This window comes from Lasiosphaeria miniovina (assembly GCF_030549165.1).
Source record: "Lasiosphaeria miniovina strain SMH2392-1A chromosome Unknown B0T26scaffold_3, whole genome shotgun sequence".
NCBI classification, from domain to species: domain Eukaryota; kingdom Fungi; phylum Ascomycota; class Sordariomycetes; order Sordariales; family Lasiosphaeriaceae; genus Lasiosphaeria; species Lasiosphaeria miniovina.
In genome coordinates, this window is record NW_026848222.1 from 6111 (window position 1) to 31624 (window position 25514).

At 53.4% G+C, this 25514-nt stretch overlaps 8 protein-coding genes across 8 annotated transcripts; 2 read left to right on the top strand and 6 right to left on the bottom strand.

Annotated features, from left to right (window-relative positions):
• Positions 1-4401: 4401 nt before the first annotated feature.
• B0T26DRAFT_673373 (uncharacterized protein) lies at positions 4402-5128 on the top strand (the record flags this gene model as incomplete). The annotated part of the gene is made up of 4 exons (XM_060439588.1): positions 4402-4416; positions 4495-4593; positions 4678-4844; positions 4903-5128. The coding sequence occupies 4 exons, from the start codon at positions 4402-4404 to the stop codon at positions 5126-5128; spliced, it is 507 nt and encodes a 168-aa protein (XP_060297485.1).
• A 1335-nt stretch (positions 5129-6463) lies between these two features.
• Positions 6464-8497, bottom strand: B0T26DRAFT_739088 (uncharacterized protein; the record flags this gene model as incomplete). The annotated part of the gene is made up of 6 exons (XM_060443664.1): positions 6464-6594; positions 6686-7168; positions 7220-7529; positions 7770-8012; position 8075; positions 8343-8497. 6 exons carry the CDS (start codon positions 8495-8497, stop codon positions 6464-6466), a joined length of 1323 nt encoding a protein of 440 aa, XP_060297486.1.
• A 2769-nt stretch (positions 8498-11266) lies between these two features.
• Positions 11267-13324, bottom strand: B0T26DRAFT_699701 (cryptococcal mannosyltransferase 1-domain-containing protein). The gene is made up of 3 exons (XM_060441484.1): positions 12504-13324; positions 12205-12430; positions 11267-12085 (listed from the first exon to the last, which is right to left on the bottom strand). Exons 1-3 carry the CDS (start codon positions 13122-13124, stop codon positions 11655-11657), a joined length of 1278 nt encoding a protein of 425 aa, XP_060297487.1. The 5' UTR covers positions 13125-13324; the 3' UTR covers positions 11267-11654.
• Positions 13325-14726: 1402 nt separating this feature from the next.
• On the bottom strand, positions 14727-15766 carry B0T26DRAFT_699704 (uncharacterized protein). The gene is made up of 2 exons (XM_060441485.1): positions 14983-15766; positions 14727-14906 (listed from the first exon to the last, which is right to left on the bottom strand). Exons 1-2 carry the CDS (start codon positions 15570-15572, stop codon positions 14795-14797), a joined length of 702 nt encoding a protein of 233 aa, XP_060297488.1. The 5' UTR covers positions 15573-15766; the 3' UTR covers positions 14727-14794.
• Positions 15767-16200: 434 nt separating this feature from the next.
• Positions 16201-17256, bottom strand: B0T26DRAFT_749072 (uncharacterized protein; the record flags this gene model as incomplete). Its single annotated transcript, XM_060445049.1, has 1 exon — positions 16201-17256. One exon carries the CDS (start codon positions 17254-17256, stop codon positions 16201-16203), a length of 1056 nt encoding a protein of 351 aa, XP_060297489.1.
• A 1235-nt stretch (positions 17257-18491) lies between these two features.
• On the top strand, positions 18492-20079 carry B0T26DRAFT_769042 (uncharacterized protein). The gene is made up of 3 exons (XM_060446513.1): positions 18492-18603; positions 18678-19498; positions 19559-20079. The coding sequence occupies exons 1-3, from the start codon at positions 18513-18515 to the stop codon at positions 20036-20038; spliced, it is 1392 nt and encodes a 463-aa protein (XP_060297490.1). The 5' UTR covers positions 18492-18512; the 3' UTR covers positions 20039-20079.
• Positions 20080-20127: 48 nt separating this feature from the next.
• Positions 20128-22356, bottom strand: B0T26DRAFT_810697 (uncharacterized protein). The gene is made up of 4 exons (XM_060447274.1): positions 21519-22356; positions 20649-21451; positions 20471-20612; positions 20128-20382 (listed from the first exon to the last, which is right to left on the bottom strand). The coding sequence occupies exons 1-4, from the start codon at positions 22015-22017 to the stop codon at positions 20243-20245; spliced, it is 1584 nt and encodes a 527-aa protein (XP_060297491.1). The 5' UTR covers positions 22018-22356; the 3' UTR covers positions 20128-20242.
• A 195-nt stretch (positions 22357-22551) lies between these two features.
• On the bottom strand, positions 22552-23196 carry B0T26DRAFT_800543 (CAP domain-containing protein; the record flags this gene model as incomplete). Its single annotated transcript, XM_060447005.1, has 2 exons — positions 22552-22903; positions 22972-23196. 2 exons carry the CDS (start codon positions 23194-23196, stop codon positions 22664-22666), a joined length of 465 nt encoding a protein of 154 aa, XP_060297492.1. The 3' UTR covers positions 22552-22663.
• Positions 23197-25514: the final 2318 nt, after the last annotated feature.

A 25514-nucleotide genomic window follows, 5' to 3' on the forward strand; every position in this document is an offset into this window, starting at 1 on the left:
CTATATAGGAGCTGGCAGCACGCTCTCTCTGGAGAACGGTTCTGCAGCTATCAATGCATCTGGTTAAGCATACATTGGTTGTGTGTTGAAAGCCTGTCTTTCGCAATCTGTGCACGATACTCCTTGTCTCCTGTCATCTCCTACCTGCCGTCCAGACCCCCACAATCCTAGGCCGGCCTAGCTCTGTGGACCTGTTGTCCAGATTGTAACAGGAAGCCTGGAAGCTTCCAGCGCCCTCAAGCTCACAGAGAGCTTACGCAAGCCTACAAGGCTTCAAACTATACTATTCCAATATTGTATTAGTAGAAGGCCATGGAAACCTCCCACTGCCTATAAAGGCTTCTCTCCTCTCCTGTATCTAAAACCCATGTTGCATCCGCTCCAGGCGGCCTACGGATTTTCCTGGCTCTCCGAGTCTGGCAAGAGCACGCTCGCTGAAAATTCTGCACTACGCTGGGGTGTCGACATGCCTCCAGGGCTAAGATTGTGTATTTCAACATTTTGGTCAGCCAGAGCCTTAGGAAAAGCATCTATGGTCTTCCAGAGAAGGAGCAAGCGTTACACCTCTTCCACCAACTGGGAAGGTTTGCGGAGATGCACTACCGGCTTCGAGTGGTCGCCATCGAAAGCCTACATCGCGCTAGCTTGACACAGTGGCTCAAGGCATGACTTAACTCAAGTGGTTTTCATTGACCCACAAGGGTTAGGGTTCAGTGTGGTGGAATTCAGTCAGTATTGTTCTTTCCAATCAATAGAGCCATAACGCGCGAATCCACGTAAATCAGTGCCATTCTGAAACAACAGTTACTCTATAAAACAACCCCTATCCAGCCATAGCCCCCTCCACTCAATCCTTCAACCGAGAAGGCACCTTAACCGGCCGGTCCCTCCTTGTAACCTTCGCGGACGCCTCCGGGACCAACTCACTGTCTGCAGTATGCTTCTTTCCCGTCGTGGCCCGAATCTAGGACTGCGAGGCGGTCGAAGACTCGCGTAAGTGCTCTGCATTTGGCTTTGGTGACGGGGGCCTACCCCTGGCCACAAGTAATGACGGCCAGCCTGTACGTGAAGCCCGTGGCCTCTGGAGCACGTTTTTCTTTGCAATAGAGGACTTCTTCCTCCCAGTAGTGGGCTCTTCCTCCCAGCAGTGGGCCTCCTCTTTACAGGCGAGGACTCTACCCTGATTGCGGCCTGTTAAATCTCTCCATGCTGTAGAGTTGAGTGAGCCCTATATAGGTTTCTACAAGCCATACCTCTCTACTAGCACACTCGGCAGAAAAAAAAAGTAGTTTTTAAATAGTATCTAGAGGCCTATTCTAAAGAGTCTAAAACTGTCATTTTGACCGAGCCCGACGAAAGAAATAGTCTCGAACTCTGACAGCGTGCGACGGATACTGGGCTTCAGCCTAAGAGCGTTGCCTCTAGGAGACCCGGGAGTAGTCCTCTGCCGTCACCGCTAGGTAGGCTCTGTAGATGCTGGGGTTTTGGTGTTGGAGCCGGTGGCCGAAGCCTTGACTACCGCAATCGCATGCTCCAGAGGCACGACAACCGGTGTGATGACGGCGCCCACAGATCCCAGCATCAAGGGCGTAATCTACAGGGGAAATGCGCCAAGTCTCGGGACGGCTCGGTGTCCTGGTAAGATATCGAGATAAGCAATCCATGCCGCTGTCAGAAACGTTTCCATACGCAATTTGACCCCGCTGCATGGCATTTTCACGTGCATTGTCCATTAGAGTTAAGACTCACAATCGTTCCATGCACGACATTCTCCGCATGGCCCGCAATCTCGAGCGATCGCATGTAGGTGACTCACCAACTCTTTGCAGATTGCATCCACGGACTTTTCTCCTTTGCATCGCCTTTCTCATCTTCCATTCGGATCGCGTCGACTCGGGACTTTTGCTCCCTCCATTGACGACGGACGTTGCGCATTGTTCTCCCTGACACATTCTCCTTTCTTCCATTCGCATCGTATCGTCGCCTTTCTCGTTCCATCGCGGACATTCTCTAGCCTTTCTTTTGCGCATCGGACATTTGTCCTTCCTTCGTCGTAATAATTTGTAGGTGGTAGCTCTAGAGATTCGTCCATCGCCGCGCTCCCTTTAAAGCAATACCTATCCGTTTCGCCCGCCATAGTCACGGCAGCTACATATAACCCGACCAACTCAGCAATAAACGAAAAGCAGCCTTTGATGGGACCTTCTGTAGCCTCCCGGCCTGGTGCTCGCTAAACGATATCAGCCTGGCCTCTCGATAGTTATCGAATATAGTAAAGACTGACTGACAAACAACTCTAGATCGACATTATCATGGCCGTCATCGTCTAGATAATTTTGACTGCCTGCTTCTTGCCAGTTAGTCCCTCCTTCGTCGCATTGTAACACGTGGTCTTTCCCTCTGTGCCTGTCTTTATCGCCACAAAGTTGATCTTCAAGCCGCTCTTGGGAGTTCAGGTCTTTCTTTGGGTAGCGTTTTTCTTATCTCCGCGCGCGACAGCCCGACCCCTGGTCATATCGGCTTGATCTCAAACCAGAGGACTTTCCAGAATTCCGATCGAGGACAGCACTTCTAACGTTACCTCTGCTTCCTACCGCGCTTGAAAAGCCCGGTTGCGACCTCTAACGCGAACGGCGACTGCCTTACCAATCCTCGTCTCCCGTTATAGCTGCTCTGGTACAGGAGTAAGGTGCTCTTACCCTGCTTTGCAGCGAACGGGATCTGCGAGATAAAATATACTACAACACTCGCTCTGCTGTTCTTCTCTTCTTTTCTTTAATATTCTTACAGGCGACGAAACCCGCCCCGCTCCTCCTATGAAGTTCTCTCCCCCCGTTCTGTCTGGTAGTTTTGGGCAGAGCAGATGTGGGAGTGGGATAGGGTTTAGCATAGCTTGGGCAGTATGCATGGTGACTGTAGGTATCCAGCTCTCGTAGTTTCCAAGCTCGGCTTCTCCAACCGTTTGGGGATGATGCTTGCAAAGTCCTTCACTAGGTCCTTGATGTCGGATTTCGTCACTTGCACATCAACTTGGTCCAAATTGCTCTGTATTATGTTCTGTCTTGCTTGTTCAAGTCTGCTCAGTTCCACTGAAAATCTCTATTCTGGCGCCTGGGCCACGCCCAGATGGATCGGCGTCACGGCCAGGGGCCTCTGCCACAGTCCTTGGCGTTTGGATAATCCAATACGTTGCGTCGGGACATTCTGGAATTTCTTTCGCATATATGGCCGATATTTGTTGTGCATTCTTCCATTGGCATTGCGGAGATTCTCGTTGTGGTCTCTTGTGACAAGGGGCAACCACAGGGAGCTGGGAGTGCAGCTTGGAACAGAATTTGGCCCTTTGGGCGCTGAACAAGTCGATTCTGAACACAGGAATTGACTATGGCCTCGAAGGTCCTTGCCCTTCGAGATACCATCTAGGTCTGATGAGCTATCTAATACCGAGGTCCTCCGGGGACCGAAGGTCTCTGTCATTCCATGACATGATTTCTGAATGATGACCCGTAGGCGCTCCCTAGCGTAACCTTCCTGGCCATTGTGGCCCGATGAAGCTCCATTGGCGCAGATCAAGGTTCGTAGGGCTGAGCCTTGATAGGATCTCTCCTGAATCGTCGAGATTCGATGGGCCGTGGTGCCACTCAGGGTGTCAGGGGCGTTCAGCGTATGAAATCTCTTATATAACGTACGTTATACCAGAGGACCACTTCAAGTAACCCTAAGAATGATGAAAAAAACCTCACCCGAGCTAAGCTTTCCGACTAAAAGAACGTGCCCGTGGGAACACTTGTGATGGGATCGTCAGACCTCGCCGCCCAAACTTAAACTACGGCAAAGCTGAACCTATCTACCACCCATCAAACTTTGTCGGCAGCATAAATGCTGACAAGGTCAAGTCCACACCTTCTATTTAAGGTGGAGTGGTTGCCATCCGTTTCCTCAATCCGTTTCCTCACACACACTCTCTCATACACACGCACACACACATCTACCCAACTCTATTCATCCAACATAGTGGACGGAAAAATGGTCGTGTTACCAAGAAGGAAAGTTGAGCATAATGCGTATCCTCCTCCTCCCTACATGCCACATTCAGGGTCAGACGACGACAAAGGAACGCTGCAACAGCTTCAGAAGTCCTCGAGTTCGGCCCACCAGCAACAGGAAGCATATACAACTAGCAAAGGCAGCTCCAGTACATGGTGGCGGCGGACGCTACGCCGAGTCCAGGTCTTTTCACACCAACCCTTACGGCAGGTGTCCAATAGTGACATGCATCTCCCAGCCGCACCTGTGGCTACTATTACTCTGGACATCTCGAAAATTTTTCCAAGATGGAATATGCATAATGGCATGACATGCGGTCAGGGCGCCATAATTACGAAGGTGCCGCCACCAATCATGCCACCTATCCTAGTGGGTTCTTATTCGCTAGAAGTTATATGCTGCCCCCCTCGGCCAACTTTGGATAGAGTTGCTGCCCGCTGGCAGCAGGCACGGCTCATATTCTTGTCGGATGACCTGCCTGAGATCCTCCAGGCGCCACCGATCCAGTGGCGAGCCGTCCTCAGCGACTGCTGCTTTGTCGACCAGGTTCGTTACGTACCTTGTCCTTACCCTGTTCCGTTCTTCACGGATCACGGTAATGATACTGCTACGTTTTGTGCTGTGTCAGAGCTGGGGTTAACATACGAGCGTACCATCATGCTCGGGCTGGTACGTGACCGAAACGACCGGTGCTATTGGGAAATCCACCTTACCCTTACGAGCCGAGACGGCAGCTGGCTTACGAGCTTATCGCGAGAAGAGACTGCCTCTTTTGTTAGCCTCGATTCGATAATTCGGTGAGTGACGAAGGATCTAAGGGGGGGGTGTTCGACCAAAATATACTGACAAAAACAGAGTTGCCGGCTGGGTATACCCAGAACGAGATTCCCTCAAGAACTCGGTCATGTTTTACGCAAAGACACCAGGCCTGGAGTCGCACGGACACGGACAGCCGTCAACTTCCCATCTAGGCGTGGCCCATGATGAGGAGGTGCGCCAATTGGTAGATGACGGCATCGAGAACCTCATTCGGGGGGGAGCTTGTGCATCCTGCGGTTCTAGCCGTGCCAAGCAGAGCTGAAATTCTCAGTGCCCCTGAAACCCTTTCTTCTCCGTCGTTTCAGGGGTTTATCTATGGTGATGGCGATGAACTTGCGATTCGGTTCAAAAGTGCGCCACGTCTCAATTTGGTAGTGGGAGAGCGGGGGGAAAGAGCAAAAATTTCTTCCTTTCTTTTCCTTATCTTAGAATCCTTAGACAATGGTATAGCAATACTAGCGACCTTCTTCCTAGCTGCTGTTGACCGCCGTCACACTTGGGGTGAGGGTTAAGGATGTAAGTGATGCACAAATTATCGAGTAGATAAAGTAACAAAGGATCGTAGCTGTAACCAATACAATTTAATAACTGCTAAGAGTGCCTAATGCCCTCTCGGCCTGCTGTCACGAATCCCTGTGGATTCCCTGTGGTTATGCACAAAGGTGGGGCATGCACTTTTGGCGCGAGCCAATCAGGAGCGTTCCAGGATTCCGAGCTCTGGAGCTCGGGGGCGCGGGACAGGTCCGGCCGGGCGGTGACCCGGACGCGGGACCACGGGACAACGGAACCACTGTTATTGGTTACGTAGATAGATATATACGACGATCATGTCCACGGTCTTAGATAGTTCTTGCTTGGTTCTTCAAGCAAGCAATACACATTCACTGCACTCATACACTTTGAGTAGCATTCCGATTTGACTGTATTACCCGTGCGATAGGAGCTTACCCTTTATTCTATCTTCATAATTACCAACCCCACCATCCTGTGGAGCCCGTGCTCCCTTACAGACAGACGACCCTGACAGTCGAGTGGTTTGTAATACGTGCCTCTAGACCCTCAGGCATTGTATAAGCAGCTCGCAGCTACGTGGTATGCAGGCCGCAGGGAGCGGTAAATATCAACATTTGTCGAGGCCATTATTTTAGGACATCTCGCATAATCCTAGTAATTAGCTGTAAAGAAAGGCAGGTACGCCAGATCAAGGTGGTCACAATGGAGGCAACAAGAAGGGCGAGCAATGACTGGCAATGATGTAAGACTTCAACCTGGCCCTCGCAAAGGAAGGTGGGCGAGGGCCGCTGCTTATATATACATGGTTGGGAGACCAAGCCCCGTATGTGCTGTGGGAGTGTGGAGCCACTGCGTGGCTCCCATGGCGCTGCCAGTTGGTGGCAGGTGGCGGGCGCGCGCAGGTGGTGGGCGCGCACGACAAAGAGTGTGGGTTGGGGTGCTCTTTTCCTTACATAGCTTCAATACTTGAGTGCACTTTACAAGGATATGAATACGAGGACGATGTCAATACGTATCCTAAAGATTTATAAGTCAGCTTTAGGAACTAGTGTAAAGGCCTAAATTTCACTTTACCGCTCAAGTTCTACGTCACAATACGGGCACCTGTCCACGCCGCAGTGCTGCACTTGGCATCTCCCCGCAGCGTGATACGGCATTGCGCATCCGGTTTGTAGCGGCCGGAGCGAAGGTTGGTAGGCGACTCCGCAGTTATTCCTCACGAGAGAAATAAGATCCTCAATGGCCGATTCTTCCTCCGGGCTTCGCATCGGAGTGACGCAGAAAAGCGTGACTGAAAGCCTTTCACGCTCCGGCATCATATGACGAAGGCGATCGAATCGGGAACAATGTTGGTCCACGTAAACCTTTTCCTTGCGCTCTGAGGGATGTATTCGCTCCTGGTTCCAGCGGATCCTGTTCAACTCCTCCTCGAGCACCCGCCTCTGTTCATATAGTTGGCCCCGCTCCGACTTCAACTCTCGAGCGACCGTCCCATTTCGGGCGGAGCTCATCTCAAGGGCCAGGTCCTCGATTTTCTTTGTGATGGCAATATAATCCTCTCTCTGCCTTAACTCGTCCTGCACCTTCGCAGGCAGTGATTGCAAAAGCTCGGGATTTCGGTTAGCTGTCATGGACCGGAAGTCCTCGGCCTGGTCGCTTCGAAGAGGTAGTTTAAGGAAACTGGCCAGACCATCTACAACGGTTATAGAACTCAAATAGTCTCTTGTGAGCGTCATTTTGTTCGTGTGTGCGGCAAAGTTTATCAATTCCCTGTCCGAATAACCATTGGCTAGACTTAGATTAGCTAGGTGAAGCATAAAAATGTAGGTGAGTATTATACCTGTAGCCAAGATGAGGGCCTCCCTCCGCATGCTGTGAACCGTCACGGGACTTACCCCTGCTCGAATAGCGAGGTACCTGAGTTGCGTGTTGAACGAATTACCCGTTTGGATCTTATTGGTCGGCCCGTCTACTGATGCTTCTGGAAAAACCGGTAGGTCCAGGACGTGAGGGGACCATTCGAGGACCCAGTACCTTTGGTTTGCCGGCGGTCTAACGTCTAAAACCTCTTTGAGAGTCTTATACTTTTTGAATGCTCCCGCCGCAAGGCAAATAGCGAGCAAGAAGAGCATTGGGTTCACGACAAGAGGCTAGCCAGGGAGATGTTCATAGAGTAGGTGCGTTGGTCTATTCCAATAGATTCATTAGCATCGAAGCCACATATACTTGAGATGTATGCCAACCTTTGCTGTTCCTTATCGTGCATTGCCTTCGCAAATTCTCTCTTTAGGCTAAACCGTAGTTCAGGCTTACCGTCCTTCCAAGCGACCAGCATCACCGTGTCCTATCGGGATTAGCCCGCGATCCTGAAAATGAGCCATATTACCTACCCTATAACGCAATCCTTTGCTGGTACCTCTCCGGGTCGAGCCCTCACTAACCTCACCTAGTCTAGCTGGTGTGAAGACGCGACACTTCAATTTTCCGCTAATGAAAACTCGGGACGCTTCGTGTACGAAGTCTTGTCCATCGTTCTGCCAGAGCTGCCTCTCTAGGTGCATGTAATTTTCGAGTGTAAGGTAGTTCTTTGGTCTTGTGGTTGTTGATAAACCGAGCTTCTTCCGTAATAGGCCCTTTATGTACTATTCCGAGGTCAGCGTCTGGGTGGAATGTTACCGAAGTGTTAGGAACCTACACTGGTGATGGAGTCTGAAGTCTCTCGAAATCAAGGACGTCGGATTGTTCAGATTCCAACCGGAGACAAAGCACCGGAAGTAATTCCGCACGGTTTGGACGGTCGGCTTTCCGTTCGGGTCGAGAACGCCTTTGGTGGAATTGGCTATAAACTTGGCGAAGTGCTTTAGAGTTTTCAACTGATGAGTTGTAGCTTCGACATGTGTTGTTTTGTACCTTAACGGTCTATTAGTTTTCCCCGCCGATCACTGTTCGTATAGTCTACTTACTCGATCCACAGGTCCATCTGGTGATTGTATCTCTCTTTGGTGTAGTCTAAGACGTCACGTGGGATAGGTTTGTCATCAACATCCGTGTCGTCATCATCGAATCCATTCTCTTCTGCGCATCTTCTCCTCTCCTCTGCTGTCCTTCTCCTAACCATCTTTGGCAGCGGTCTTTGACGGCGCGAGCAAAAGGGAAAACTAGTTTGAAAATTTCCCAATATGATGAACAGAATGTTGATACTCGTAGATCCAACTAGCTAGAGAGCTGAGAGTTAATGTGGCGGTCCAGTCGAGATGGACGGAGGAAATGGCAAAGCAAAAAATTTGAAAAGGTCAAGAAGCTAACATTAGAGATGACTATAAACTAGGCTCTACGAGGAGGTTCTCAAAGTGGGCGGGCAAGTATTTATGTGTTCCTCGGCGGTCCCAGTTTTGGGCCCAGCTATGGTACAAGCACTTCCTTCGCGAAAAGTTGCCAATTTTCATCTTCTGAGCTCCAGGTACTCAGAATACTGCCCATCTGGTCTAAGCCAATTTCAGTCACTTCCCTGATGATATCGTGGCTGTTGCCTGAGCAAAAGCGGCGAGGGGTGTTATGGTCTACAAGGGTTGAGGAGAGCAAGATTCGGGAGGCGCAACAGACATTGAAGTATCTACTAAATATGTATCACAGAAAGGATTAACAGCCAAGGAGTGAAGATTCTTACAGAGGAGGATTTGCAGGATTTGGAGGACCTCATCAAGGTCGGCGAAGCCACTATACCAATTCAGGGGCTGGGGATAGCTTCATAATGGTCTGCCAACGACTCTGGGAAGAGGCGTTAACTAAGGAGGTGTGTCAGATTACATCAGTGGCTCAACAGCCTGATGGCGAATGCCGTCGGCACGTGCGTTTGATCTAATTATCCTGACCACAGACCTCCGGCTTCTGAAGAACAGCAGAGAGAACAATCTTGAATCAATTGAATGCCCTGAACACCATAAGTGCTGTATTCTGGCTGCCTAAGGCGGACGCGTTCGACGACCTCCCACTTAACGTCGACCATGGGGGCGTAGGTATCGCCCGTGAGCACGGCGTCGACCTCCGTGGGATCTAGAATAATGACGTTAATTGTGATTGTTAGATTTATACCGACGCCACCCGCACGGGTAGAAAGCAGCATAATGAAGATTTTTAAAATCGGGCGCATTTGATACCTCGATCCTCTTTTGCTTCTCAAGAGACGAATGGCTTCCGTCCAGACACTCATATCGCATTTCCAATCCGGCTAGAAAGTCTTCGATAATCACTCAGAGTTGGAGGCTACAGTATGCCACACCGCCAGCACCACTTTCTCAGCGTGGTGCTGCTTCAAAGCCTAATTTTTCATATAGTCTATATACACGGGATAGATTAGCACATGCTGCAGGACGGTACAAAATGTACCGGTATATAAACTTGACATGGTATACAATGTACTAGTACGTTGAATATACTAGTAAATAATATACCAGCCCAACTATACCAGGTACATGATATACCCGCCCAAATGCCTAAAACAGGGCTCGCATTTGCCACAATTAATAACATGCTTAAAAATTAGCAACGCGAACAGTACACAACCCCAAAACCGACACCACGAATTTCCCTTTCCTTCTTGGTCCATGTTTCGGGACTCCAGGACTGGTCCGTGCGACCCTGTTCAGTTCTGGGCCACGAAGTTAAGCTACCGTGGGCCGAGAATTGGGCGCTACGCGTTATTTTAGAATGTTCACTGCCAAGACAAAAAAGGGCTCATTACCTGGTAGGTACCTCGATCGCGGTCAACATTGCAGCGAAATGGGTGGCCGCAATGTTGCAACCTGCACCGTAAGGGATAGCAGAGTGCTGTCAGAAACACGGCACTTTGGATCTGGTGGATTGATAGGGTTGCAACTGTGTGATTGCATTGCTTGTGTGTTCCTGTCTCTTCTCTGTGGTGCCCTCTGGTCTTGCCAGAGAGCTTCTTTTTATAGATGTGAGTGGTGGCAAGGGAGTTTGTGTCCAACCCCCAAGATTGGGACCTATCAGGAGCACGGCACCTTGGATTCCACATGTGGTTGTGAACAGGTTGTATTGTTGCTGTTGGGCTCTTCGGTGAGAACTGTACCTCTTAGCGAGGCTGCGCTGTGCGCTGGAGCTTTAATAAGCAGATATTAGCCGAAGCTGAGCCGGGACTGATCTGGACTGATCAAAATGTCGAGGGATCACGTGAGTATGAGAATGGGCAGTCGTCGATTTTGGGGTGGTGATACAGTCATGCCGCACTCCGGAAGGAGTCCGTCAAGGACGAGCCCATCAAGGATGAGTTTGTCAAGGATGAGTTTGTCAAGGATGAGTTTGTCAAGGATGAGTTTGTCAAGGATGAGTTTGTCAAGGATGAGTTTATCAAAGATGAGCCAGAGTGAGAATGCTCGCAGGGAGAGCGAGGGACACATGTATGGTAAGCTAAACTATTTACATTACCTCATCTTTGATTACTCGCACACTTACACTTTCTCACCAGTGACTATACACACATGTGCTTCGCATTCGGGTTTAACCCAACTAGCAACTACTCCAGCAGCAGAAGCCCGACGAAAAGGTCGACGGCAGCAAGACGCGGCCAAACGACGACTCTTCGTCTTTCGATTGAGGGCAGGTAGCGTGTGGTGGATGACGGCTATGTCACCAGAGAGAGGAGATGGGCGACTAGGAGAAGACGGTGGGGCGTGGGTCGGGGAGACTCGACACTAATAAATCTAACGATGTCCGTTCTGATTACTGAGTCCTGATGGACTAGTTGGCTCTTCCTTGCATATGTACAATACAGAGGGTTGGGATGTTTATTACTGCCCGGTTTAGGTAAGGTTTTTTCTAGGCACTCGGTACGTAGATTAATATCAGCGAGTATAATTACGAGCACATCTATACATTTCAGCAATGCTTGCTTTTTTTAGTCCTATAAACTTGCTTCCTCGCTGCGGGTATAAGCCGAGATTTGCGTCAGCGATACCCGAGGCTCCTATATCGACCCATCCGAATGCAGTGACATATAATTAATAATTAATAATGTGCTTGACTTAGTTAGCTCTCTCAGATAGCCGAGTATACTTTGTGAAACCTAGGACAGAGGCGAAGGACAATAAGCCGCTATTTACTGCAGCTTCTTATACACTCCACCTTCAAGAAACAACTACCCCCACGCGCTTATGTTCTTGTGTAACTAGCCAGCAAGTGATTGCATTGTAACTGTAAAAAGCAAGTCTAAAGTCTAAAACCGCTCAACATTCGTTTAAAGCCAAGACACGTATGCGCTAGCGATGGGCCCAGCCGTTGGTGACAACGACCTGCATCTCGTTAATAAGGCAAAAGTCGCCGGGCTCCTCGCGCACCTCGAGCTTCTCGGCGCCCTCCTGCTCCCACAGCCGCAGGCGCCTGCGGATGCGGTACTCCTTGAGGCGGGGCGTGGTGAGCCACCTCGCTAGCCGGTTCCTCCACAAACCGGACCAGACCTGGAACAGCGAGAGCCAGCTGCTCCCGCGCGGGTGCACCCGGTCGTAGGCCGCGCGATTGTACGCCACGCGCACGTGGGGGTTCATGTAGACGCCCCGCGTGCGCGACGCCGGGTTGTCGGCGTGGATGAGGCAGCACTCGGAGCCCTCGAGGTGCGACTGCGCGAGCTCGTCGTCGATGCCCCGGAACTTGAGGCCCTTGATCCCCGTGAAGGCGGACGTAGGCATGGCGACTGTGAGAGAGCCGAGAGTTAGTATGTTGTGGATGGACTGCGACAAGTCAAATTCGACGCTGGCGGCGAAGGCCGGTGATGGCATCGCGGCAGCCAAAGGGGAGCCTCAAAAGACTAACCTATGCCGTTCCAGCAACTGGACACGGGGACAGGTATGCCATTGACCATTGCATTTCTCGAGCTGGCGGACCGAAAGTACGGCCATGTGAGCGAGGCATACTCGTGGCCATCGTCGTCGCGGAGCGCAAACGTGTCGTAGAAGCCGGGTGGCTTGCTAAAGTCCAGCGAACACGCCGCCGCATAGTGGGCGTAGTTGGTGTTCAGGAGCGTGATAACGTCTGACGTCTGAAGAAGGAAGGAAATTAGCGGCAGGTTACGTCGCGGGGAGAATAGAGGTCGGGCAGGTGAGCAGGCGTACATTGAAGACGACGTCGCCCAGGAAGACGACATGGTCAAAGGTGGTCCCGTTCTCGGCCAGGTCCAGCAGCGGCTGCAGTGACAGATTGCGCAGGCGTGACAAATACGGTATCCTCCGCAGCTTCATGCGGAAGTCGGGGGCCTCGACCCAGCCGTGCTCGTCGGGGGGCCCGGCGATTAGCTCTTCGTGCGTTGTCTTGTCGAGCACGATCTTCTTGGCGACGCCCGTGTCTTCCAGGACCTGGTCGAGCTCGCGCAGGGCGCCCTTACTATCGTCCCAGCTGCCGCTCTCGTAGACGCTGACAAAGACATTTTCGGGGCCGAGGGCGTTGACCAGCTCGACAACGCCCCTGTTCCAGTCGGACCGCAGGATGGCCTCATTGTTCCAGTGCAGGCTGGCAATAAAGACGCGCGATGACTTGTCGAGGCGGATGGGCCGCGACGCGAAGAGGCGCTCAGACTGAGCGATTCGGTTTCGGACGAGCTGGGCCTCGACGATAGACCAGATGAAGAAGAGCAGCAGCACTTTTCGCAGCGTCAGCAGCACCGCCAGCCTGCGCAGCGGCGAGCGCATCAGGTACTGGCGGACGCCGAAACTGCGCAGTCGCGACACCGAATCCATGTCGGGTGTTCGGGGAGATCGAGCATCGGCATCAGCTGCGACGGGTTCGTATTTCTGTGATCGTCATGGCAGGAGCGTCGGGCGAGTCGTCGTCTCCAAATGGCAAACGCGCGGCGTGGAGAATTGGTTGGCGTGCGGAGCCGCACGAGGCCAAGGTGCACCAGTGCTTGTCTTACCAAGAATGGAACGGTGGGAAGCGGTGGCAGGGATTCGAGGCCCACTTAAGCCACAGGCCACCCATGGCAGCCCACACAACAGGTGAAATGCTACAAGTCATCAAGAGTTAACCTCGGGGACCAATATTATACGATTCTCTACTAGAACAATACAAGAAAAGACGTCTTTAAAAATGCGCCCCTCGGCCTGCGCGGTATGGTTCTTTTGATGTCAATGGTACGGTGGTACGGTACCTCACAGACATGTCCCACAGCAGCAGCCGCCCCCACAATTTAGGTTAGAAGTACTACGTAGTGCAGCGGATGCTGCCAAGAAACTGGTAGGCCCACCCCCTGTTTCACGTTTCCCGGTTTGGTTCTGGCGCAGTTAACCTGGAAGAACTCGGTCCCCCACACTCGCAACTTCGTTGTTCCTGACTCTTGGGTCGCTGCCAAGCGGGCTCCCCAAACCCTGCGCCATCTTGGACACTTTGACGCGCAACGGCGATGCCGACACCTCACACAGAATGCCGGGTTCAATGGCTCAACCTAGGCGGACAACAGATTCGACCGCATGCAGCTACGTCACCATTGCTTAATTTTATCTGATGAGCTTCTCAAATAAGCAAGACCTGAATTCTAAGTGCTTGCTATATGTCCGCCACATTGCGGGGAGGGAGACAACCCAAGACGCAGAACGAAGTTATCAATCCCGCTTATTTTACTTCATTTCGGTCTTGAACTATGAACTAGCAGGGAATATCTTGTAGTTAGAGCCGACGTTGGAATTGGGTTACAATTGTTAGGAGGTGAGGTCAAGACTCGAATGCCCACTCAACTCGAACGAGGTGAGATGAGCACTTGACTGAAAGTGTCCATTTCTCATATAAAATTTTATGATATAATTGGGGAGAAGGTCGTCGATTTCATAGTCGATGGAGGCATGTGCGCTACTTCTAATTTGCAAGGAATCAAATGGGGTGACGGTGAAGGGGCCATTAAGTCTATTTTAGGCGAGCATTACTGCAGGCAGACTACTAACTAAATAATTATAACAAGATGGCGAATGGTAAACGATATTTTCTGAGATTGACTGGTTGGTTGGAAGAATGAAATGCAAAGGTGTTGAGGCATTCACAGGGGAGGTCAAGCATTGACATTCGGCCGTGAAGAAATAGGGTAATTGATGCGCAGCAGTGCAGTAGGTACCTTAACTACCTTGCTTAAATCCAACAGAAAATAATCGGTGTTGAATCATTGTACATTCATATGAGTAACAAGAATTGGGCATCGCATTGCATTCCCCAAAACGCACTCGCGGGTGCCGCAGCCAGGGGAGGTGACCAATGGCAGCCAGCTTGTGTCCTCAGCTTCTCAGCCACCACCAACGCCGTAATCCGCATTCAGGGGACAACCCCTGTACAAATCATTTTCATGACGCTGCTGCTGACAACATATAAAACATGCCACCGCCCATTCTGCCGAGGGCTTTGGTATCGTCTCCTTCGTTCCTCGTTACATCTCCTTTACTTTGAGTCTAACATGAAGGGGCTGCTGTGTGTCGCCCTGCTCTCCGTCCTCGGCGGCAGCTCGCCTGCTCAGGCTGCCATTGTTGCTCGAGCGCCGAGTGAGTAGCCACTTCCAACACGCCACTCTTCACGCCGTGACTCAATCTGCTCACGCTGACATTCCTTTCTCGACAGTCAACCCCAACGGGCCATCGCCCGTCTGCACGCCCCCGCGCGTGCTGTGCGACGACCTCTGCTGCCCGCTCAACTACATCTGCTCGTCGGCAACTTACACGTGCGTCAAGAAGCCGCCGCCGCCGCCTCCGCCGCCGATCGGCAACTTCTCCATCACGTGGTTCACAGACCGGGCCGGCCACGTGAACATCATCGAGGTGCACGGCAGTGGCTTCTCGGCGGCAGGCGCGGCCGTCGACATCCGCGAAGACTGGGTCACGCACAACTCCAACGGGGACCCCGAGTACCACGAGCTGGCCATCTGGTCCCACAACTTCGCCGGCCAGTCCGCCTTCGACTACTCGACCGGCGTGCAGGACTGCTCGAGGGTGGGAAGCCCAGGCGCCGGTACCTACGGCCAGACGGCCACCGTCAACGTCATGGACTGGGCGCGGAACGTCTTTACCACCAGGATCCCCGTCCGCACCCAGTTTGGCGGCCTCTGCACGAGTGCGAATACCGAGTGAGGCTTCGATTTGGGTTGAAGCAGCTTCTAGCGTAAGATAGAATGCTGAATAATTAAATATACTCGCGCCGTGGAAGGCTTTCATATGGGTGGTTGGCCCATCTTCAATCTCTATGACGATGGACGGTAGGCGGTGCCTCTTGGTGAGAATGAGCTGCGGAGTGCTCTTAGGTCGCCAACGCAATGAAAGAAGGAATGAAATTAATCGATGGGTACCTTGTGTTCCTGCCAACTGGGGGGTAACCTGGCACCCGCAAGCTCCACATCCTAGTATCTTTGTCAAGAGCGAGTTAACTTATGGTGTCATGGAATGAGTTGATCGCGACTGCCATAAGAATATTTTTACTTCTACTTAGGTGGAGAAGTCCTGACGGCCTGTGCCGTTTCCTTGCCCGTCTAGCTCTCTACTTCGTGCAACACCGGGGAACTGAAATTGCTCTTCCGTTGGCGTTCAACCGAGACAAGTTCAACCCCAAATCCAAAAGAAAATGCCCGCTCCCAGCACCCGGAAACCCTCTCAGACTCTACGGTACATTTCGTAACGGTTCGTGTGATCCTTTGTGTCAGCCACTGCTGATCTTGCATGGCATCGACGTCATATTATTCCATCTTCCAAGCTTTCAAGACTAGCCTCGCAATCATGGCAATCAACCAACTCTTGCCAATATAAACATCAACATGGATTTGGCTACCTTAGCCCCTCAGGTAATTAATTACATGACAGAACAAGAGCTTCGCTCGGCGTCGGCACGAACCTGGGCGACCTGCAGCCTCATGCGTTCATTGTCGGCCTTTTGCTGCAGCAGCTTGAGCTCCATGGCTTTGATCTCGGCGCTGGCCTGGTTGCGGCCCCGCTGGGCCTCGAGCTCGAACTTGAGATTGTAGATGCGCTCGTTCATCTCGGTCGTGCGTGTGGCTTGTTCGTCGCGCTCACGTGCCAGCTCGGCGTCTCGCTGGATACGCAGCTGCTCGAGCCCGACGCGCATCTTGTCGCGGTCTTCACGGTCGCGCCGCAGCTTGGCCTCGAGGTCGGCACGCACGGCCGCGAGTTCTTCATGGGTCTGCTTGTCGTGGGCTGCCCGGGCCTCGGCCATCTCGGTGCGCAGCTCGGCCAGCTCGGCCTTGTGCCTCATCTTTATCGCCTCCATCTCGGCCTGCACCTCGCGTCCGGCGCTCGTCTCGTCCAGCGTCTTGCCGTTGGCCATCTCGTGCTGTATCGTCAGCGTTACCCGCTGCCGCTGCGCTACTAAATACTGCACGATGCGCCTGGCAGATGCCGCACCCGCGTCCTGCCGGAACACAACGCTGCCCTTGTCTACCATTCCCGCCCAGAACTGCCGGTTCGTCTTCAGCTCGTGCTCGCGCGCTGCGCCCTCCTCGACCGACGGCACCATGCTCCACATGGTGGTTGCTAGCACCACACACGAGAGCGCCGCGTCGCCCACCAGCTGCCGGAACATACGGAGGTTCTTCATGGCCGACCCAGACATACGGTTATCGCCGATGCGATGGAGGTAAACGATGCCCGCCAGCGTGATTCGCGCCCTGTACGACGCATTGAGCCAGTTAGCCACCTCACGCAGCACATCTGTGTCGGACCGTCGCGTGTCGTCGAAGCCTGGTGTGTCGATCAGATAGATTCGCTGCCTGCCCACCACGGCCGCGTGGATGCCGACCTCCTGCGTGCAAGATTCCAGGCCATGGCCCACCATCGCGCCCGGAGCAAAGTGCGAGATGAAAGTCGTCTTGCCGGCGCCCGTAACCCCCATGACGGCGATGACGATGTCGTCCGGACTGTATTGAGACAGGCTTCTTGTCAGTAGACACCCCGACTAAGCGGAAACGAGCCAAACTTGCGTTAAAGTAGGCAGATCCATAGCGTTCGGCTCGCCGAGAATACCGCCTTCGTTGCCGAAGCCATCACCACCAAATGGTTGGGGCTGTTGCCCATAATATGCGCCGGCTTGGTTTCTAACCATCGTGCGTCGATGTTGTCGCAGCCTGGGGGTATGGCGGTGATGATGTTATTGAGGACAGGACCAACTTCTCTTCGTCCAAGGGAGGGTTATTCTTGGGAAGCAAACACTGCACGGCCACAACGGAGCTTGATGTGTCAACCTCGAGCTCAAGTTTTCCCGCGACGAAAACAAGGAAAGTATAGAAGATCAGGTGTGCAACCCCAACCTTCGATTTACCTCGAGCTCTTACCACAATACCACCGCTCGTCCTCCCCATGGTGCATGCCGAGCATTTCTACATATTTCAGAGCTCGACTCTGAAGTACCAGTGACTTGCCCCCCCCCTTCCCTCAGCAAACTGCTGCCTGCTTCTGAGGCTGCTTGCTTCTCTGGCCGTCGACAGCCAATCGCTCCAGAAAATCGCGCTAGGGAAAGCGCCGCCCTGCATGAGAGATGACATGGGTCACTGAAAAAGGCCTCACGGAGGCGGGCTGGGCTGAGGCGGAGCCGCCTTTGCCAAGTAGTGTCAGTGAGCGGTTAGGCACCTTATTCCTTGGCATTTTGCTCGGAATTATATGTGGTGTCAAAGCATAGCCCAGAGCCCCGCCGTGCTCAATGTTCAGCGTTCCACCCTGAATGACTCTGAGAGGGTGCCACCGTTGAGTTCTGGAACTCGTTTATCCCCCTTTTCCCTCCCCGGGCAGTCGACTCCCTTCCCAGCGGTACTATTGTCAATTTAACCATCATTTTCGGTCCAAAAGTTGACGAATTGATTCTTCCTCACGATGGGGGGCGGGTATAGTGACAATACAGATGATATGGCATTCACCAGAGCTCCACCGACGAATGATGGAGTTGACTATCCGAACTTGAATACAGAGCCCATTCGAAGAAGATTCACCGAGCCCTCTGCTTCCCATGATTCCTCAGCCAAATATGTCAAGACTAAAGACCCGGATTTTCTGAGGTGTGGCACCCCCATTCACACTTGTTCGTTCAGATTCATGCCAAGACGCACGGAATGACTAACACCACGCCAAACTACCAGCGAGGATTCCATCGTGGTGATGCTCATGGGCGTTACGGGAGCTGGGAAGAGCACGTTCATTTCCTTATTGGCGGAGCAGCCGGTGCAGGTTGGGCACTCGCTTCAATCATGTGCGTCATTACATTCCCCAACTCTCTCATACGCCACGCAAAACAAACCATGATCGAATTTTAACATCACCAAGGCACTGTCGACATCGGAATCTACAGCTTCGTGGATCGTGACAGCGGGCGGACCGTCTACCTTGTCGACACGCCAGGCTTCGACGACACGGCGCGGTCCGACACCGAGATCCTTCGGGACACGGCACTGTTCCTTGCCATGCTGTACCGGCGGCGGGTGCGGCTCGCGGGCCTCGTGTACCTGCACCGCATTACGGATCCGCGCATGCAGGGCACCACGCTCAAGAGCCTGGATTTGTTCAAGAAGCTCTGCGGGCCGCGCGCCCTACCCGCCGTCGTGCTCGCCACAACCATGTGGCCCGCCCTAGAGGCAGCAGCACCAAGACGAACATCTGACCGAGACAGAGAACTGGCTGCAGGCGTGGGCCAACAGCGCGAGAGCGACCTCCTGAAGGCTAAGTTCTGGGGCGAGATGGTGAAGGGCGGAAGCCGGATGGTGCGGCACGACGGGACGGCCGTATCGGCACACGCCATCGTGAGAAGTCTAGTTGGCATTGGAGGAGGGGGCGTTGTTCTGGACATACAGGTCCAGCTCGTGGACGAAGAGCGAACGTTGGACGCGACTGCGGTGGGCCAGTTGGTGCAGCGCGAGATGGCCGAGGCGCGGTGGCGGTTCGAGGCGGATCGCGGCGAGTACGTGGCCGGCATGGAACAGGCGTTGGCCGACAGTGATGCTGCGACGTTCCGCGAGCTGCGCGCCGAGAAGGAGGCCCTCGAGGCGCACGAGGTTCGCCGCGCTGCTGACGCCAAGAACCTCGCCGTGTCGCTCCGCCAGCTCGCCCTCGAGAGCAGCGGCCGCTACCAGGCCATAGAGAGTGGTGTGGTAGACCACCAACAGCAGGATCACCAGCCGCAGCAGCGCCAGCAACAGCAACAGCAGCAGCAGCAGCAGCAGCAGTTTCAGTTCCAGGGGTTCGATGAGGAGCAAGGCGATGCGCCGTCATTGTCGGGCGAGCTGCTGGCGATGCAGAGCCAGGCACTGCGAGTGCAGCGGGAGCTCCGCGAGAGCTTCGCCCGCCGGCAGGATGCAGACACGCGCAACCTCCTGCACAGCTACCAGGTCGAGATCGAGGCCGAGAAGGAGCGCGCGCGCGCCACCGAGAACGCCATGGCTCTGCGGATGGAGCAGGCCAGGCGCGAGCAGAGGCAGACGGCCAGGAGCATGCGCCAGATCCAGAGACAGCGGGCCAGGAGCCATAACGCCGTGACCAGCACCATATACCGTACCATTAACGAGACCTTCACCGCGTTCGTGCCGGCTGCTGGCGTCAGAGACGCCCAAGTGCCCGCGGGCAATGGTGATCGGAACGCTCGGAGCAGTCGCCCGGATGACGCCAGGTATCGACAGTCCGGTAGCCAATAATTACATTGAGAAAAATGAAGACTCTGGAACTTGCTTGAAATTTACGTCGCACGTGTGTAACTTTGTATAGATCTCAGAAACTGTTCGGGGCTAGTTACTCTGTAATTGCTTATCCTAATTACGTGTCCAATTATCAAACTGGCGAACACGAGCCTTCAAATCCTCATCCCTCATCCCTGATTACAAACAAGTAACCAAGGTATCTTACATCACGACACAATCCGACTCGGGACTCATCCGCTTCAGCATAACCGGGTGCTTGTCGGTCGAAGCCGAAAATTGGGGACATGTGCTCCCGCAGCCTAAACACTTGTTATACATGTCGTTCTCACAGAAGCAGCAATCTAAATAGTGGCGGTTATTTTGTCAGAACCAGAACCAGTTGGCAAATTCTTATGTGTGGATGTGGCACTCGGGAAACAACAAACTTACGATAGTAGTAGGAATATTTGCTGAGCCGCCCGGAGCAGGCATCGCAGTATTTTCCGCCGTACTCGCCGCAGACGTATGACTCCTGGTAGCGGAGCTGGCGGGCAGCGGCCTCGCGCGCGTTTTTCTCGCGCTTGTGGCGCGCCTGCTCGGCTTCCATGTCACGTTTGATGGCGCGCACGCGCTTCTCGAGCTCCTCCTGCTTTTCCTTGGCGGCCTGGCGCTCGCACTCGCGCTCGGCCTCCTCCTTGCGGCGCGCCTCTTCCGCTCGCTTGGTCTCCGCTTGGCGCTCGGCTTCGCGCCGGCGCTCGAGCTCCGCCTTGGCCTCTACGATGCGCTTCTCCTGCGCCCTGCGCTCGCGCTCTAGCTCCTGCGCCATGCGCGCCTGCTCGGCCAGCTTCTGTGCCTCGAGCTCGCGCTGCAGCGCGTCGGCCTGCGCGCGCTGCTCCCGCGCCGCCGACGTGTCGTCTGCCGAGAGCCCGCGGCTAACCATCTCGTCGACGGCCGCCGGCGTGAACTTGGCCATGCCGGCGAACTTGCCCAGCACGTCGAGCGCCGACGCCCGCGAGTTCAGCAGCCGCGCCGTCTGCGACCCCCGCGCGACCATGGCGCCCCAGAAGTCCGCGTTGGCGAGCATCTCGGCCTCGCGCGCGTCGCCGACCGCGGGCGGCAGCACCTCCCAAAACGTTGTGGCCAGCACCACGTTGGCGAAGCCGTCGGCACCCACCAGCTGGCGGAACATGCGCGTGTTGCGCAGCGCCGTGCCCGTCATGCGCGGTTCGACGATGCGGTGCAGGTACACGATGCCGTTGAGATGCTGCTGTTCCTGCGAGGCCGCTTCCTGGGACGACGCCGCCAGCCACGACAGGATGCTGCGCGTGATCTCGCGGTCCGGCCGGTTCGTGTCGTCGAACCCCGGCGTGTCGACCAGCACGTAGTCGACGCCCCCGCGCTGGAACCTGTACGAGGCGATCTCGGATGTTTCTGAGCGAGAGGAGATGTTGGAAGGCTTGGGTTTTGGGGGACTTCTAGGGTGACGGCAGAGACGAACCAGATAGCAGACTGCCCCCCACCACAACGTCGTCCCGTCCTGTGATAGTCTTGATGAAGGTGCTCTTGCCGGCGCCCGTGGCGCCCATGACGGCGATCACCACGGTCTTGCTGGTGTTGCTCATGCTGGTGTCGACAAAGGGATTGGTTTTGCTACTCTTGCTAACGGTGTTCGAGGCGCTGCTCGGACCAGAGGCAGACTTGGGAACCTCATTCTTCCTGGCTGTGGTCTTCGCAGGCTTGCTACCCTGAGCTTGCTTGTACGTGCCAGACGCTGGCCCTGGTGCGGGTTGCCATAATGACTGGCACTCTGAGCATTGGCAGCTGTGCATGATGGGAATCTGAGTTTTGGCTTGCCGCAATACTGAGCCGTCCCTCGGAATGGAGACTCTGCTTAGAACCAAGTTCACCTCGATATTTCGATCAAGCAGTGCTGAGATGGGTGGGTGTGACGGTGCATCATGGCTGTTGGGGAGAAAAAGCCACAGAAATATTGACATGGACGGAATCGGAATCGCAAGAGCGGCATTTTTTGTGGCCTATGAATGACCTCGCCGTGCTTGGCTCTTGCCAGCGACTGCTGCCTGAAGCTAGCAGTGGCCATGCCAGAGAGCCTTGCCGGCCGCGTCACGATTCTGGGCAGCCATGATGGGCAAACTGCTGAGCGATTTGGGCCAAGGAGCAGAGAAAGCGGGTGAATAATGCACACAGCCGAAAAAGCCGACGAGGCTCTGGCCATCCAAAGTCACTGGTACTTCCTTCCCTCTGAGGCCGTTTATGAGGAATCCCCCAACCCCCCCGTCATTCATTCTATTTTGGGAAGGTTCAAGCTCACTAGCATGAAGCCTGCCATTGGCCCAAGGCTTAGATCAGCTGCTAGCGCGACACGAGTTGGCAATTGGCAGAGTGTTCTTTCAGCCCAGGTCATATGACCATGAGATCATGGCTGCAGTGCCCGAGCCGGTCCGCCTAGTTCCAAGTCTTGGATAAGTGGATAAGCATTGACTATCCGACCCTACTCCCAACAATGAGTGGAGGAAGAGAAGCACACAACACACTCTGTCCCAACCGTCACTCCTAGACCGTCACATTATCCTCATACTGGTCGATGACATTGCCAGCCGGGAAGAAGTCGCAATAGAACCACTACTCCTTTTTCGGGTTCTGCGCACAGTATTTGGTGCTGAACGCGCACCCTAGCGTCCGCGAGCTCTTCCACACCGTCTGCGTGAAGTGTCCGCCGCCCATCGGGTCGCCCGCCAGGTACGCGTCGACCTCGTCCTGCCCCACCCACGCGTCGAACCCCACCTGCGTCTGCGCCGTGAAGTTGGGCTTCCGCGTCGCTGGTTTGAACCAGAAGTAGTAGGCGTTCTCACCGTAGGCCCCCTGTCCCGTCGGCGGATGTTAGTTGGAGATTTGTGAGATTGCGGCGCGGGGGAGGGGGGGGTGCCTACCGTGTGGTTCAGCGTGCAGCCGTTGGCCTTGGTCAGCGCAATGGCAGCGAGGTCTGCGTCCCAGGTGAGTTTGGCAGCGTCGTGCTGGCCGTGGATTGTGTTGACCGCGTTCAGAGCCGTGTTGATGAAAGTGGGGTTAGTAGGGGGAAGCGAATCGCGTTTGGCGATGGCCGTCTCTAGGAAGGCCACGCGCAGTGCCTTTGTTGCCCCCGAGAGGAGCAGCATGGCTGTGGCTATGACGCCAGCATGGTTTTCGAGGGTCTTGAGTTGGCAAAACATACTCGGAGGCTGACTGAAGTAATGTGCAAGTTTAGAAGAGACGCGCTCCAATGTCAATCAGCGGTGATTTAGTCGCTTGAGCTGCATCCGTTCAACGCCATGTTTGAAGGATAAGAGAAACGAGGGCGATAATTATATCCGACGGTAACCTGCGAGCTGTCGTGCCATGATTCAGTGGAGTCGTCAGAGGCCGGTATGCATTCCAGTGCCGAAGAGTCCAAGACACTCATCAACCCAGGGATGGGAACCTAATCCCCTTCCATCCCCCGAGTGGCTGTCGCCGCGGACATTCTCAGACGTGAAATAATTAACTGTCTACGGCTTGCCTTGAAGAATTTTCTCCGAGTGGGGCATGAACTACTAGAGTCCGTACTATAGAGTATACTATAGAGTAGGTAGTGAAGCCCTCTCTCTCTTGTAACGGTCTAAATTTGCCCAAAAATACGAGTAAAGTTGCACTTATAACTGAATGCTGGCGTGACTCTCCCAGACGAAATAATTGATTATTCCAAAAAATTGGTAGATACGGAGATTCCTGACGCATACCAATACACCACAAGAGGTCATCGTTACGCGGCCCGGCTCTCCTTCAAACCCTGCACACAGCGGAAATCCCAGAGCTGGAATGCACATGTGCCCTGAACGTCCAACATTGCCAGTTTTGGGAGGCTGAAACAACATTCTGGGGTTTCAGACGATGACCGGAACGCCTCCCTCGACAACGCTACGGCTTGGTGTCCAGTGCCACACGAGCTCAGGGAGGTTGGCTATGGCCAAAAAGAGATATTACCGTAAGCAACAATCCAACGACGATAGCTCTTTAGATATATCAGACTTAGCTTGTCGTTTCGTGGCCGAGGTGCTACAGGGTCTTCAGCAGCGTAACGAACTGCTGTAAGTACAGGGATAATACATAGCTGCCTCCTTTCCCCCCCTTGCTGCAAACTAGACCCAGGGGACTGAGCGTTATCGACTATAATAGGAACATAGAGAAGGTTCGGGACAAACTCGACAGGGACCGAAATCTAGCTAGCAATAAGAACTAGAAGGAGATGGTATTTATTTACAGGATACTGGACAAGATAGTTGGGCAATTCACGCGATGAAAAGGAAAAGGGGCAGGCCTTAACCCTAGTCGATGTTTTGAAGTGGTGCCGCCAAGTCTCTGGACCCACTTTTCTGTTCACGCTTTTTTTTTCCTTCCTTTTTTTTTCCTTCCTTTTTTTTCCTTCCTTTTTTTCCTTCCTTTTTTTCCTTCCTTTTTTTTCCTTCCTTTTTTTTCCTTCCTTTTTTTCATCCTTTTTTTTTAACTTATTTCTGGTCAAAATGGCCACGTGCAGGCGCAAATGCAAGACGTGGGAGATACTAAACATTGTAAGCGATTGACAGGTGGCGTTCATTCATGGTCGCTCAGCGCTGGCCTCATTCGTAACTGCTTTCCCGCCAATCAGGGGCCGAAAGGAACCAGACGACGGTTGGTCGCACCTGGCCGTTGCTAATTAGGTAGTGCGTGATATACCTCAGCAAAAAAATAGATCTCCGACGACCAGATCGGCGGCCAACATGATGAGCACCAAAAACTCGTCCCATGGATCCGACCCGCCGGCCCGCCATCTCAGGTCCGCGGAATAATAATAAGTAGCCAGCCTTGGTGCCTTGCCATTTCCAGCCCTTTCGCTTCCCTCAAAACTTTTTGGGCAGTTGGTACTGCTTCTGCACGCCGGTTATCCGCTTAATGACCTAATAATTGACTGCATATTAGGTTTACATTCAGTCCAGACACCTTCATATAACTTCGGTTGTCCCAGCAGCATTAATACTTGCAAATAATTATGGCATCCAAAGCCGCCAAAATTTCTCCACTCGAATCGTCTACCGCAGCCAGCATAATACCCAAAAACCTCAGCACTCTTAGGACTCCCAACGAACTGCCCACCAAGAAAGATAAGAAAAGTGTGTTGGAGAATGAAAGCTTGGATGTTAAATTGACTTGGCATGACGACTCGGAGGAGAAACACCCATTCTATACCTACTATTCTATAAGGGGATGTTATACTCTGGAGGTATGTTGTGATACGTTTGGTTTTGGACAGAGGAATAAGAACGGGAACGTTGGAGTCGTCTTTCAAAATCCTTGGTTATATGGCTGACATAATGGTGATTAGAAGCTGCTCAGAGTGCTTAGACAGTCAGCTCTCAAGAATACCTCTGGGTGGCGTGATACCAGTCTAGAACCGAGTTCAGAGGTTAGAAATCCGTTCAGG

Excerpts from the sequence above, each read along its gene's own strand:
- B0T26DRAFT_699701 (XM_060441484.1), bottom strand. The coding sequence starts at position 13,124 with ATGGATTCGGTGTCGCGACTGCGCAGTTTCGGCGTCCGCCAGTACCTG. Across the intron at positions 12,431-12,503 it reads TGGGCGACGTCGTCTTCAAT|ACGTCAGACGTTATCACGCT; the intron begins GTACGCCTGCTC and ends TTCCTTCTTCAG. Across the intron at positions 12,086-12,204 it reads CAGTTGCTGGAACGGCATAG|TCGCCATGCCTACGTCCGCC; the intron begins GTTAGTCTTTTG and ends GCTCTCTCACAG.
- B0T26DRAFT_699704 (XM_060441485.1), bottom strand. The coding sequence starts at position 15,572 with ATGAAAGCCTTCCACGGCGCGAGTATATTTAATTATTCAGCATTCTAT. Across the intron at positions 14,907-14,982 it reads CGATGGCCCGTTGGGGTTGA|TCGGCGCTCGAGCAACAATG; the intron begins CTGTCGAGAAAG and ends GTGGCTACTCAC.
- B0T26DRAFT_769042 (XM_060446513.1), top strand. The coding sequence starts at position 18,513 with ATGCTCATGGGCGTTACGGGAGCTGGGAAGAGCACGTTCATTTCCTTA. Across the intron at positions 18,604-18,677 it reads TGGGCACTCGCTTCAATCAT|GCACTGTCGACATCGGAATC; the intron begins GTGCGTCATTAC and ends AACATCACCAAG. Across the intron at positions 19,499-19,558 it reads AGGCCATAGAGAGTGGTGTG|CAGCAGCAGCAGCAGTTTCA; the intron begins GTAGACCACCAA and ends CAACAGCAGCAG.
- B0T26DRAFT_810697 (XM_060447274.1), bottom strand. The coding sequence starts at position 22,017 with ATGTCAATATTTCTGTGGCTTTTTCTCCCCAACAGCCATGATGCACCG. Across the intron at positions 20,613-20,648 it reads AGGAGGAGCTCGAGAAGCGC|GCGCGCCACAAGCGCGAGAA; the intron begins GTGCGCGCCATC and ends GAAGCCGAGCAG. Across the intron at positions 20,383-20,470 it reads CAAATATTCCTACTACTATC|ATTGCTGCTTCTGTGAGAAC; the intron begins GTAAGTTTGTTG and ends GCCACTATTTAG.